This window comes from Pteropus medius, unplaced genomic scaffold (genome assembly GCF_902729225.1).
Source record: "Pteropus medius unplaced genomic scaffold, Ma_sr-lr_union100, whole genome shotgun sequence".
NCBI classification, from domain to species: Eukaryota; Metazoa; Chordata; class Mammalia; order Chiroptera; family Pteropodidae; genus Pteropus; species Pteropus medius.
This window is the reverse complement of record NW_024349519.1, coordinates 8,167,662-8,180,204: the sequence shown is the minus strand read 5'-3', so window position 1 is coordinate 8,180,204 and position 12,543 is coordinate 8,167,662. Positions and strand designations below refer to the sequence as shown.

The window sequence follows — 12,543 nt, the reverse complement described above, 5'->3', positions numbered from 1 at the left end:
TAATCATTCCTCTTTTCTACATTGAAGTTATCAGCAACCAAGAACAAACTAATCCAGGGACTAAAATTTACAAGTTCATTTTTTCTTACTTACCACTTCCAATTCATTGTTTTCTCTTTCTGAAATACCCTTTTCTTCTTTCTTCTCTTGGTCAGTGTCTGTATTGTCTTCTTTACCAGCCACACTTAAAAAGAAGAAAGAAAAGGGTATGGTATTAAAGTAGAGACAATAATGGTTCACATTTTTCTTTCGGATTTTTAAAAACCATTAATTACTTGGGAAAACAAATAGAAGAGTTGATTATCTGAGCAAAGTTATCACGTCTGATGCTTCAGAGGAAAATAGAAATTGCTATTCAACCAACAGTATAGTGATTTATATTATTGGAGGAAAACTTATTTTCCAGAAACACTGAGGAATAGATTATACCCTGCAGCATGAGACCTGATAAGACAGCTAAGAACTAGTCACACAGTAACAGCCAATTAACTAGAATGTAGGCAATTTAAAATCCAAGAAAATCAAAACAAATACTTTTGTTTTCTCATCTAAATATATAAAACTTTCCTCATCTAAAAACAAAGATATAGAAACTACATTTTTATTGATGCCTGATACATTTAAAAATAAATTTGAAGATCCAGGACAAATCTGCCCACAGTAAATATGCCTACACTGGCTACATCCATCAGTGTTCAGGTTTTCTCTGGTAATTACACAGGCTCTTTCTTCCTAGGCCATATCTACAACAAAGTCTGTTTCTCAAAATGTTCTCACAGAAATGGATCTTTGTACACCAAAACTGTCTGAAGTTCAGCCTGTCCTGACCTGTAATGGAATAGGAATTCCAGGGTCTGCCACAAGATTCTCCATACAAATAGAAGCCTCCTCTTCAGTAATGTAGTATTAACAGCCCTGACTGCACACTGATGTCAGTCAATGGGTATAGCTAAACTAATTCAGCCCTGGTGGCCCTGAGAAGAAGACAGAAGAATCTATAGTGACAAAGATTTTCACACCTAAATCACTTTAGATCTTTTAGGGGTTTAGAAGCCATAATCAATGATGTTCAAAAGTTATACCTCTGTTTTCTAGACTTATACATTTAATCAGCTAAGTAATATTAAGAAAGTGAACTTTAAATGAATCTACATGTAATAGATTTCTTCTTGTCCTATAGTAACATTTTTTAAATTATTAAGAATAAAAAGTATACTCTGATAAGCTAATAGTCTCTAAATAAAATTCCCCCTAGACCGAGTTTAAAAACTTTATCAGAATAACTTTATAGCATCTATCATTTCTTTCAGATATTCTGCTATATTAAATAATTGCCCTAATACATGGATTTATTTTTAGCTTCTAGACTAAAAATTTAATTTTATTTAGGCTCTGTTATTATTATTAAACTCTAATGTTTAACTCTAGGTCTCAATTCTCATGAATATTTTTGTACTCAGAATTAGATGAATTATACTTTTCCTTTATATACGCTTTTCAGAGTTCTTAATTTGTATTTCTTTATGGATTGTTTCTTTAATTTCTGTCTTCCCCACTAGTCTGTAAGCCTCATGAGAGCAGGGATCATGTGTGTTCGACTCAGCATTATACCGCCAGCACTCAGAGGATGTGCATGATAAATGTGCAGTAACTATTTGATAAATATATCAATCCCTATGATTGCACATGAGCAGCTCTGTTTGGCATCTCTGGCTATGTGACTCGCTCACTAATTATATTACAGTTTAATGGCACCTATTGAAAGATACATAAAGATGCACAGAAGACAGCATATCTCTAGAGTGAGAAGCAACTACCAGTAGGAATATCAATAAAATAATCTTAACCGGAAAGGAATTAAGTAAATAACAGGGTTCCATGAATGTTGTTAAATCATTTTGTCAGAGAAAAATGCTGAACATACTGACCACCTCTCTTACATCACGTTTACTATAGTAGCACTGGTAATTTTACACCATCATGCAGTTCAAACTGGAATCTAGAAAGACATTCCCTTTCTTCTAATCATCCCATTGAAAGGCCAGTTCCATTTACTCAAACAGAGCTATACTTGAGATTTAGGACTAAGGTTAAAGGCTAGGAAAAGAGAATTTGTTTGGAAAGATACCTCCCATCAGCATTCCCTAGCCTCTCCCCTATTCAGTCTCCCTTCCTCACTTGCAACTGTTGCATCTTACAATTTTTTGTTACTGTTGGTTCCTTCATTACTTCCAGTTCCAACCCCAATTCCCTTTTACTCAGGTTTATAGCCATACAATCACTTTATTCCAAACACTTGACCCAACGCACCCTCCTACTCCCTCCAGTATCCAGCTTAACAGATGTTACTTTTCACTTCGTATAAAGTTAACTCATATATTGTAGCTGTTTATGCCAATTCTGATGAAGAAAAATTAACAGTTGTAACTTTACATTGTTAATTTACCTTTAAAAATCACTAAGGTTTAAGCTTTTAAAATACAAGTTGATACTTTATCATTATTGTACCTCAATACTCAAGTTTTCTTCAATAAACTGAGGCACACTGATACCTACAATAACTGCCTAAACAGCAATGAAAGATATTTAAGTTTGCACTTTACATAGAATCAGAATCTTGGAGCTGGAACACTAGTGATCATATGGTTTAACCCCTTTAACAATTGACAACAAATATCAACATTTTTGTTGACAACCAAAAAAGAAACTGTGGCCTGAGGAAGTTAATCCATTCAAGGGAATTAAAACCAGATGTTGTGGCTCCCGGGCCACTATTCTAGAATCATGCACTCAAAATTCAATCCACACACAGGAAAGCATCTGCGTCATCCAGGAGCCTTTTAGATATATACAATCTAAGGCTCCACCTCAGTCTTACTGAATCAGAATCTTCATCTTAACAAACTCCCCAGGTGATTTGCAAGCCCATTCACATCTGAAAAACCATCCTAGATCATCAAACTGTTCTGCTTTTGCTATCCTTCAGGGATGATGTAAAAGTTGGATGCAAACTATCCACTGAGTACATTTAAAGGACCTGACTATTTTATAGTGGGAAAATGCTTTCACACACTACTTTAATTTATGTACTTTATTTTGACCTTTCAAACTAAAAGAAATTTCACATTTTAAGCCCTTAATTTAATTCCAATGATAAACATAATATCTTAAACATATACTAATTAGATGAGTTTTATTGTGACTTTTTGACAATTCAAATTACATTATAATTATAGAACATTTTAAATAAGTTACAGAATTGTAGAATAGAATTATAGAAACTTTAGAATACTAAATAATATGTATGATATCACTATAAAATGTAAATTACTAAATAATTTCAAGAAGTTATAATTTTTAAGCTTTCATATTTAAAGTAAGCTATCATTTAACTAATTGTTGCATAGTAAACATCCTCAAAAGGCTTACTTTAAGTAAGAGATGAAATTTCTAAAGTAGGGCTTCCAAAATACTTAAATATTATTAAAATCAGTTTTATTTTCTTAATCATTTTGACGATATAACCTGGAAATTTATTTAGAAAAGTCTATAAAGAGAAGTTCTGATAAGTAAAAAAAACTAATTGATCCTGGTTGAAATAACCATAATTTTCAATAAGAAAAATGTAAATGTTTATCATAGAGAGAAATGTGCTTCTAAATTTTGCTCAAATATCAAATAAAAAAAAGAGATATCTTGTTTTTGATTTTCAAAATACATTTTGAAAGCAACACTTGTTTTTCTAATTCGACCTTAAGAATGCTTTGTAAATCTTATCTGAAGTAAGGCCACAGTTTCATTTTGTTTTGTTGCCATTTTAATGTTGTTTTCCAATAAAGATTACACTAAATAAGGAAGAGAAGAAAAAGAGCCCACCCGTGACTTAGCATGGGCTGCTATTCCCACCCAACTAATAATTTCCAATCTGCTCACAAGTTTCTGAAAGATACATTCTGAAAGTCAAATGGTGGGTTTTGGGGGTAATTTTTGGCATAAAAATTTTTGGCCTTCATAATTATGATAGTTTACTCTGAAATCTCACAAATTGCCTGAATTTTAATTCATGTAACTAGGTTTTTATTCTTAAAATGTAGTTTTTAAAAATATAGTGCTTTTGTTAATTTCACAAAATCAGCATTACTTTTAGGAGCACCAAGCTAATCTAATCTGAAACAATCTATAATTCTACAACACATTTTCTTTTGAATGGCAACTAAGTATTTAAATGACATTTTAATAAAAAAAAACCTGGGAAATATTCCAACCTTCTTTCTTCTCGATTGCTTTCCTCAAGTTTCTGTAGCCTTCAAAATCACGAGGCACAGTATTGGAAGGCCAAGCCAATGAAGGACAAACCAGACAGTAAAAAGCGAGAGTGATAAGAAGGTAAAAATGATACATGAGCTTGAAGACTTTAAAATAAATTTTAAAAGATATTATCAAAGGACAATACACAGTAAAAAGGCAATACATTTTGTATGAATAAAAAGTAAGTAGAAAAACAAGCAGCATTATATCTAAGAAGACTATATAGACTATCAGTTGAAATTACTTAGCAATAAAATATAAAGTCTCAATTTATATAAATAGTAGGAATGTTTGGATACCACTGCTTTTTTTTAATCTAAAATGGATCAATTTTCTTAGCTTCCCCCAAAGGCACACTTTTAGTGACACCCTATGCCTTTTAAACTTTTGCAGAAAACCTTTTTATGGCATCATTAAAAGAACTTCAAAAAGTAATGCCTTTATACCATAATATGAAAATATCATTAATAGTACATACTAGGATACTACTTTTAAAACTTGTTTTCTATTTTAATATACTACATCTGAACATCACTAATCTAAAAAAAAAAAATCCTATTTCAAAATTATACATGAAATGTATTATGGTCAAATGAATATGGTTATGATATCAGTAAAATGTAATTTTATTAATTGAAAGTTAAAATCTGATAATATCACTGTACTAGTTATTAAAACTACCTACCAAAAGGACATCTAAGGCAAAGGTAGCAATAAAATGAGAAATGTAGTACTTTCCATTAGTAAGATTATTTTTCAATCTGAAAAGTATTTTAAAAACTATCAATATGTACTTAAAGACTTTGAAATATAACTTAAAGAATACCAAATATGCAGAATTGGGCATCTGTACTCAATGGAATGTACTGAATACCAATACTTGTCATGTAGACAAAAAGATAGATGTGCTAGACTCTGAATAAGCATATAGCAATCTTGAGACAGCCCCTTCTGCCCAGAATTTCAAAAATATTTATCAGAATAATCAATATTTTAAAATGAAATTGAGGCTGAGGTAAAGAATTATTTTATCAAGCCAGTTCTCATTTTAATTTTATAACATGTATGCTCCCATATGATTTTTGTTTGTTGGCTGTGATTATTTTTCACAATCAACTTTTACTTGTACTGCTATTACAAGAAGAGACTAGCGATCTTTTTGAGAAAAAAAGTCTACAGAGTGATATTTACCAGGGATCGAAACATCTAGTCTTACGGCTAGAAAAAGGAAAGCAAAGCCATTGCCTAAGAAATCTGTGTTTCTAGATTTCAATTTGATACCATTAAATACAAATAATAATGCAGTCTGATGAATGAGTGAAGTTTTTTATAATGCAAGTCATTTAAAGCTAGATATCCAAAAATATGGGGATTAATGTGTGAATAGTAAATTTTCTTTATCCATATACACGCAAAAATACTTTATTTCTAATCTTGGCATATACTGATGATAATGAGCTACAATGGCTCAGAAGATATGGTTCATTGGCAAAAAGCCCAGATTTTCTACTTTGAATATGAAGAATTTTTGTTTACCTTACACAAAAGAGTCATATTGAAATGTATGGATGATATGAGCTAATTGGAAGATAAACTTTAGATGCCTTCCCAATTGCTTTTTAAAAAATCATTGCAATCAATAATTCAAAAAGACAGTAGAGGGGCAGGGAAATAAACTAATAATCTGACGCTTCTCTATAATTTAAAGGAGTTCAGTTTTTAGTTCATTTAGTACCATTACAATGCTTCTTCTACAGGACAGGAGGAGGGGACAGAGAGGCAGGCACAAATCTTGCTACCCATTCTAACATTTTCAGGGATCCACAACCGCGGAGCCATGGACTGGTACTGGTCCATGACCAATTAGGAACTAGGCCACACAGCAGGAGGTGAGCAGTGGGTGAGCAAGGGAAGCTTCATCTGTATTTGCAGCCGCTTCCCAGCGCTAGCATCACCACCTCAACTCCATCTCAGGTCGTCAGGCATTAGATTCTCATAGGAACACTGCACTGGTCCCTGGTGCCAAAAAGGTTGGGGATCACTGATTTATGTAACTGAAAAACAGGCAGTATAGTCTATTCAATTATTCTCTCTTATTTTCTTGCTATTTACATCTATGGATTATTTTACAGATCAACAGAAAGGTAGAAGAGTCAACCTTGAAACCAAGCATATTAGCTATTGGTTGTAGCTTTGATAAAGACTTAGATGCTGAAGCAGGTGAAACTTTAAACAAGACTTATGACATCTTCCTTGAACACGAATGCCACTCTGACATAAAAAGTTACCTAGTCGTTGTTCTTCCTACCAATACTTAGAATATCAGAGGCCTCGTAGCCGCTAAAACCAAATACTAACAATAGAAAACGTAAATTAAAAGACATGGAGCTTCGAAAAATTTTGTGGATTTAGTGAAGAGGAAAGAAAGCAGCTATGATAATCAGAACAGCTTAGGAAGCTGAACCCAAAGGTCAAACACCAGACAGGTTTTGGAAACTCTCAGCCAGAAAGGGGTTAAAAATCTATCCTACATTAGTTGATTTTTTTTTTTATGAGGTTGCTGCTCAAAATTTTAGTATTTGGATTAATGCTTCCTCTTTCAAAATTACAAACATAGAAAAGAAGTTTATTGGTTATAAGTCATTTCCACCGGCATGAATTCCTTTAGTCAGATGACTTTGCTCCCCAGTTTGAATTGAAGGAGATAAGAGAAGAAAGTAGATGCTTTTGAAATTGGGAGTACTTTGGAGTAGGGTAGAATTACATGTGTAAGGGAGGAATGGACCAAAGCAGCATGGGGACACAGGAGTCAGTAGATGGGAATAATAAAGAATGACTGAGGCAGAAATTCACATTTTTTTCTCCAAAGGTTGGCTACACCGATGAAAAAGAAAGAAAGTTTCTTCCTCCCTGTTTTTGCTTTTTCCTACTCCCTTTTGGATTGCTCTTACCACACTATAAAATGTGTAAAAATTATTTTCTGTGAGTGAATTAGGAAACCAGGATGCTATGCATTTATAACACTTTCTAGAGAAAAGTCAGTCCAAGTTCCAAACAAATTTTAATTGAACTTACTCAAATTTTGCAATGCCTGCTCTGATAAGTAAAATAAATAAATATGAGGCATATGACACAACTCAACCAGAATCAATATGTCTGAACAGAAACTACAGCCCCAAAAATTTCCTGTGGAAAACTAATCACTAACTTCAGTGAAGCTGCTGTCATTCTAAACACTCTGGAATTCTTTGTTTATTATTTATTTCAACCTGTAGCAGCAAACCTTTTAGTTAAAATGAGAGTTTATCTACATTTTTAAAATAAGAATTTATATTACGCACAGCTAAAAGTTGTTGGAATCTACAGTGAAAAGTTGTTGACAAATAAAATGCTTTATCAAGCTGAGTAAAATAGTATTGGTTTTCATTTTTTAATCCATAACAGTGTTTGAAAAGTGTGATAAGAAAAATTCTATTAAATTTAAAAAATTTATATATGCAGTAATATAAATTCACTAACTGGTTCTAACGGCTTTTACAGTTATAGAGTTTATGTTACATAAAATAATTTTTCTAGGTTCACACTACATTATATAGGTTTGTTTTACAAAGACATGCTATAGCATGTATGTGAAAATGCTTTATAAAGCATTTTTAAACCTTCATATAGGAGTTATTAATTTTTAGAAAGTATTAATTTGTTTTTCTCATTCTAAGCTATCTTCCACTTTTTTCACAGATGATTAAAGTAACATCTCTCAATTTACCTTAACTGGCGTGGTTTTTTTCTGAGAAATTTTTTAAATCTCAAATCACTTTTTATTAGGAAATAACTTAATTTTTTCACTTGGATTTTTATGTTTAAATCCAGTCATTTTCTGAGTTCTTCTTAGTATTAAATACGCTATTATTTTATCTTAATTATTACATCCTCCAGAATCACTGAAATGTCATGGTTTTTTTACTTTGAAATAACTGCTATCTTATTTAGTTTTTTACCTTAAAATAATTACAAGTTTCATGATAAAGCAGCAGAGACAAATCTTAATAATAAAATGGTTTTTTTTCCTTTAATACTTTATTAGTGAAAATGCTTACAACCCTGTATTGTCATAAACATAACCTGCATCAGTGGTATTAATTTGGAGTACCTATGATCACTATAAGAATGTCAAAAACAGTCTAGGTTCCTAATGGGATCTCCATCTTTTTTCATTATTCATATTTGACAGGTGAATAAACTCACATCTCTAAATTTAACTCAAAGGAAAGAGCAGAATCAGCTCATAGCCTTGAAAAATATATCCTTGATTATACTTATTATTCATGAACACAAACTTTTAAAAATAAATGATAACATTTGACTTTTGACCAACTACAGAATTAGATTTTACAAGTAAATGATAAGCCACATGCAAAAATCTCATTTTCATTCAAGCAGTATGTTGGGTCACACTAGTTTCAATAATTCTATGATCATTATTTCATTTTTAACTGCCCTAAGAGCAAATCATTATATATTTCTTAAAGCAGCCATATCAGCCACCCATGAAAAACACCTACTAAGACATTAGTATCTTAAGAATGCAATTTCAATTGCAATACTTCCTAACCATACATGTGTAGCTCCTTGTTTTAATTATTTTATTCATTCTTTTTTAACTCAAGGACACAGAGCAGAAATAATATAAAGAATTTTATATCCAATAACTTTGACCAACTGATTTTGCTAGGAAAGAATGCCTGCTTGCCTAAATACATTTCTAAATAAACAAAGCAGGTAGACTAAATGTCAATAATTCTACAAAGTGCACCCCTGCAACAAGCCATTCGACAAATAAGATAGCTTTGCCTCCTTTTGAATATCTAGCCAAAAATGCTTAAAATTAATTTGACTGGCATGTTAAAAATATATTCTTAGTCATTTGACTGCACTATAGAATCAATATATAAACATTTAAAGAATTTATGAGTGTTTAACCACTCGCACATTACAAGTGGTCAAATTTTTATTTTCCTCCTCTTCTTTTCACCCTGTTGATTTTAAGAGGAGATATTATCTGGACGCCAGGAAAAGAAAGCCTAGAACAGTGGTGAAAAGCTGAGTAATTCCTTGTTGGAAGATTCAGAAAGCCTGAAATAATAAATAACTTATACATAATCGAATCAGAAGCCTTGCAAAAAAATACTTAAGAGACCAAATGATATTAAATGACAGTCTGATGGATTAGTTTAGCCTTTAGTTAAACTAATCTAGACATGAATTAGAATTTATCCATGAGACTATTTAATTGCGTTAGAAAATGGGGAAAAAAATAAAAACATTGAGTTGTAATGGTACAGGAAGCTTTGCAGAAAAGATGAATGGAATGCAGAAGCAGGTATTTGAAGAAATAAAAAAATAGTTTCTAATTTTAATTTTACTTTGTCATAGTCTAAATAAAATTCTTTACCATATTATAATTAAACTTATTTTTTTACATAAAAGCAGAAATAAACCATTAAAAGCATAATTGTAATTGTCAGCTAATTTAAATGACATTTCATTTACTAATATACTTATGAGACTATGTATATTCATTGTAATCACAAATTAAAATATCCTAAAAAGAAAATAAAGATTCATATAGCAGTGATTTTATAACACTACCTTTTTTTCTTCTTCTTTTCTTTCCTTTTCAGCTTCTCTAAGTCTTTCTTTGCTAGATCTATAATTTCAATGGTCTCTTTGTCTGAGGATAGTACAGTAGGAGAGAAAGATGATGATCCACTGAAATACGGTGATCTTGCTGTGGCTCTCGTCAAGTTTTTTCGAAGGTTCTCATTCACTGCTTCACTTTCTAATAATTTTGCTCTAGTGAAATAAAAATATATTTAAATAGGAAATATTTTTTATTGTGGCAAAAAAAAACACCCATAAAATTTATCACCCTAACCATTCTAAGAGTACGGTTCTACAGCACTAAGCACACTGACACTGTTGTTGCAACCACTGACAACATCTATCTCCAGAACTCTTCCATCTTCTCCAACTGAAACTCTGTATGCAATAAATACTAACTCCTTATGCCCCTCTCCTCCCAGCCCCTAGCAGCCACCATTCTATCTTCCTGTCTCTGCAAACTTGACCACTCCAGGAATAAAGAGGCTTTTTAAATGATTTGTTTCACATGCTAAAAAGTTTTCCAAAATGTATTTCAACATTGCTACAAGGAAGATTTTGGTGGGTTTTTTTTTTTTTTTTTTTTTTTCCAAATAAATGTGTTCACAAACATTAATGTTTAGGATATTTTTTAATTCTCTGAATAAATAATTACAAATTTGAAATCACATTCTTAGTGTGCAAAAGTGCCAATAATAATTAGATTACTTGCATTCTGGCCATTAGCCACTAGTTATCCTTTCTTTGTAAAGCCATCATTTAAACTTAAAATGTAGAAGCAGCATGGTTCCCTTCCTTTCAGTTCCTCATTCATCATACTATAGTAGCATTTCCAAGTCTTTGCAAGAAATAGTTAGTCGAACTTGCCCCTCACTGGCTGAGAGACATTTGGCTCCTGAACATGGCATGGGAAAAGATGGTATCTCCAAGGAAACCTGAGTTTGATAATTGAAAACATTCTTTTGTTTGCTCAAGCAGTCCTAATGATGACAGGAGAATAATGTATGTACTGTCAGTAATATGTAAAAACACAGAATGACGAGATCCTAAAAGAGGCTGGAGTCTTGAGACTGAAACGGATTTAGAGAGTCCTCTAAACCCTATATTTCTATTCAGTTTGGCGCAAGGGTGACTGAGACAGGTCCATAGCGAGAAATATTACCTACTTCTGCCTCAAAACTGTATTACTAAGTACTTTTGCCATAAGTTCCAATATTTCAGAGGAACATGCTAGATTATTTGCAACTACTAACCTCTAGAAGATACAGTCAGATCTGTGTTTTTCATTGTCTACCAAAATTATTCATGACAAAGTTGAAATCAATCAGAGACAGTGTACATAAATCAGTGAATATATATTTCAAGTTGGTGTCCTACATATTCTTTAATGAAATTATTTTATTATATATCTGGTATCATATGTGAGCAGAACAACAATTATAATATTTTTAAATAGTTAAATTGCTGTCTACAAACTTCTAGGTTAAATGACTTCAAATGATTTTTAAAAAAATAATGACTATAATGCTGTCATTTTTTTTGATCAAGAGGGCAACCTAAGTATAAAAATTCAGCTTAATTATAAAGTCAATATTTACACTTTTCTATATTTTCAATATCACAAAGCCTGGGTACATAATAGAACATTAAGAATAAATGGAAATATAATAAATTAACTATGAATAATGACCTTTTAATCGGCTCATTTATTTAATTACCAAACAATTTGTGTTTTTTCATTACCTGATTTTAAAAGTTTGCACTTGATAGGGGTATATTCAATGCTTCTTTAATCCTAATGCTGATAAGAGCTAAAACCTCTAGGGCTTACCTCTATAAACCCCATGCTCCATTACCAGAACCCACTTTTTGTATGGGCTATAGAGATAATATCTCTCTTTCTCTCTTCCCCTCTCTTTTCCCACTTACCCACACACCCACTTGTTTCAGCCTGCATTTCATTTAATAGGAGGCCAAGCAGTGAGGCATTAAAGGAAGTATAGAGACTTCCTTGGGAAGAAGCAGACTAAGGGCTTGCATCTCAGCTCTGTCACTCACTGGATCATGGGTCATTAGTCTCTAAAAGCCTCTACTGTTTTTCTGTCAAATGATGATGAAAAATATATACTTCCCTAGGATTGTTATAGGGATGGATGAAACAATGAATTTAAAACAACAATAAATATTCTTATCAAAAAGTACCTAAAAATACAATTACGTAGTATAGGAGATTAGTTAAATTAATTACAAATACAAGATAGTACTATATGATGCCAGGCAAAAATCATGTTAGAAAAATATTTAATAACATTAAAAATGCTCATTATATCTTGTCCCATTTCAAAGAATAGATAGCAAAGCAATATATACACCCCAATGTCAATTTTGCTAAAGTATGAACTGAAAAAATATTGAAGAGATATATCAATATGTTAATATCAGTTCCATGAATGGTGGGAATATGAATGATTTTAATTATTTTATACTTTCCTATATTTTCAAAAATTTCTACAAAAATTTAATGTTCCCAAATAAGAACTGAGTGACAATTATTATTTCACAAAAATAATATAA

The 12,543-nt window shown here is 31.7% G+C and overlaps 1 protein-coding gene across 12 annotated transcripts in view; it reads right to left on the bottom strand.

Moving 5' to 3' along the window:
* The window catches only part of KIF21A (kinesin family member 21A), a 137,476-nt gene that overhangs the window by 40,381 nt on the left and 84,552 nt on the right, over positions 1-12,543 (bottom strand). For all 12 annotated transcript variants that reach the window (XM_039882309.1, XM_039882308.1, XM_039882310.1 and 9 more), the window contains exons 11-12: positions 9,958-10,161; positions 94-184 (exon numbers count right to left, since the gene is read on the bottom strand). In XM_039882309.1, the coding sequence (XP_039738243.1) occupies positions 94-184; positions 9,958-10,161 (295 nt within the window). The remainder of the gene's footprint in view (positions 1-93; positions 185-9,957; positions 10,162-12,543) is intronic.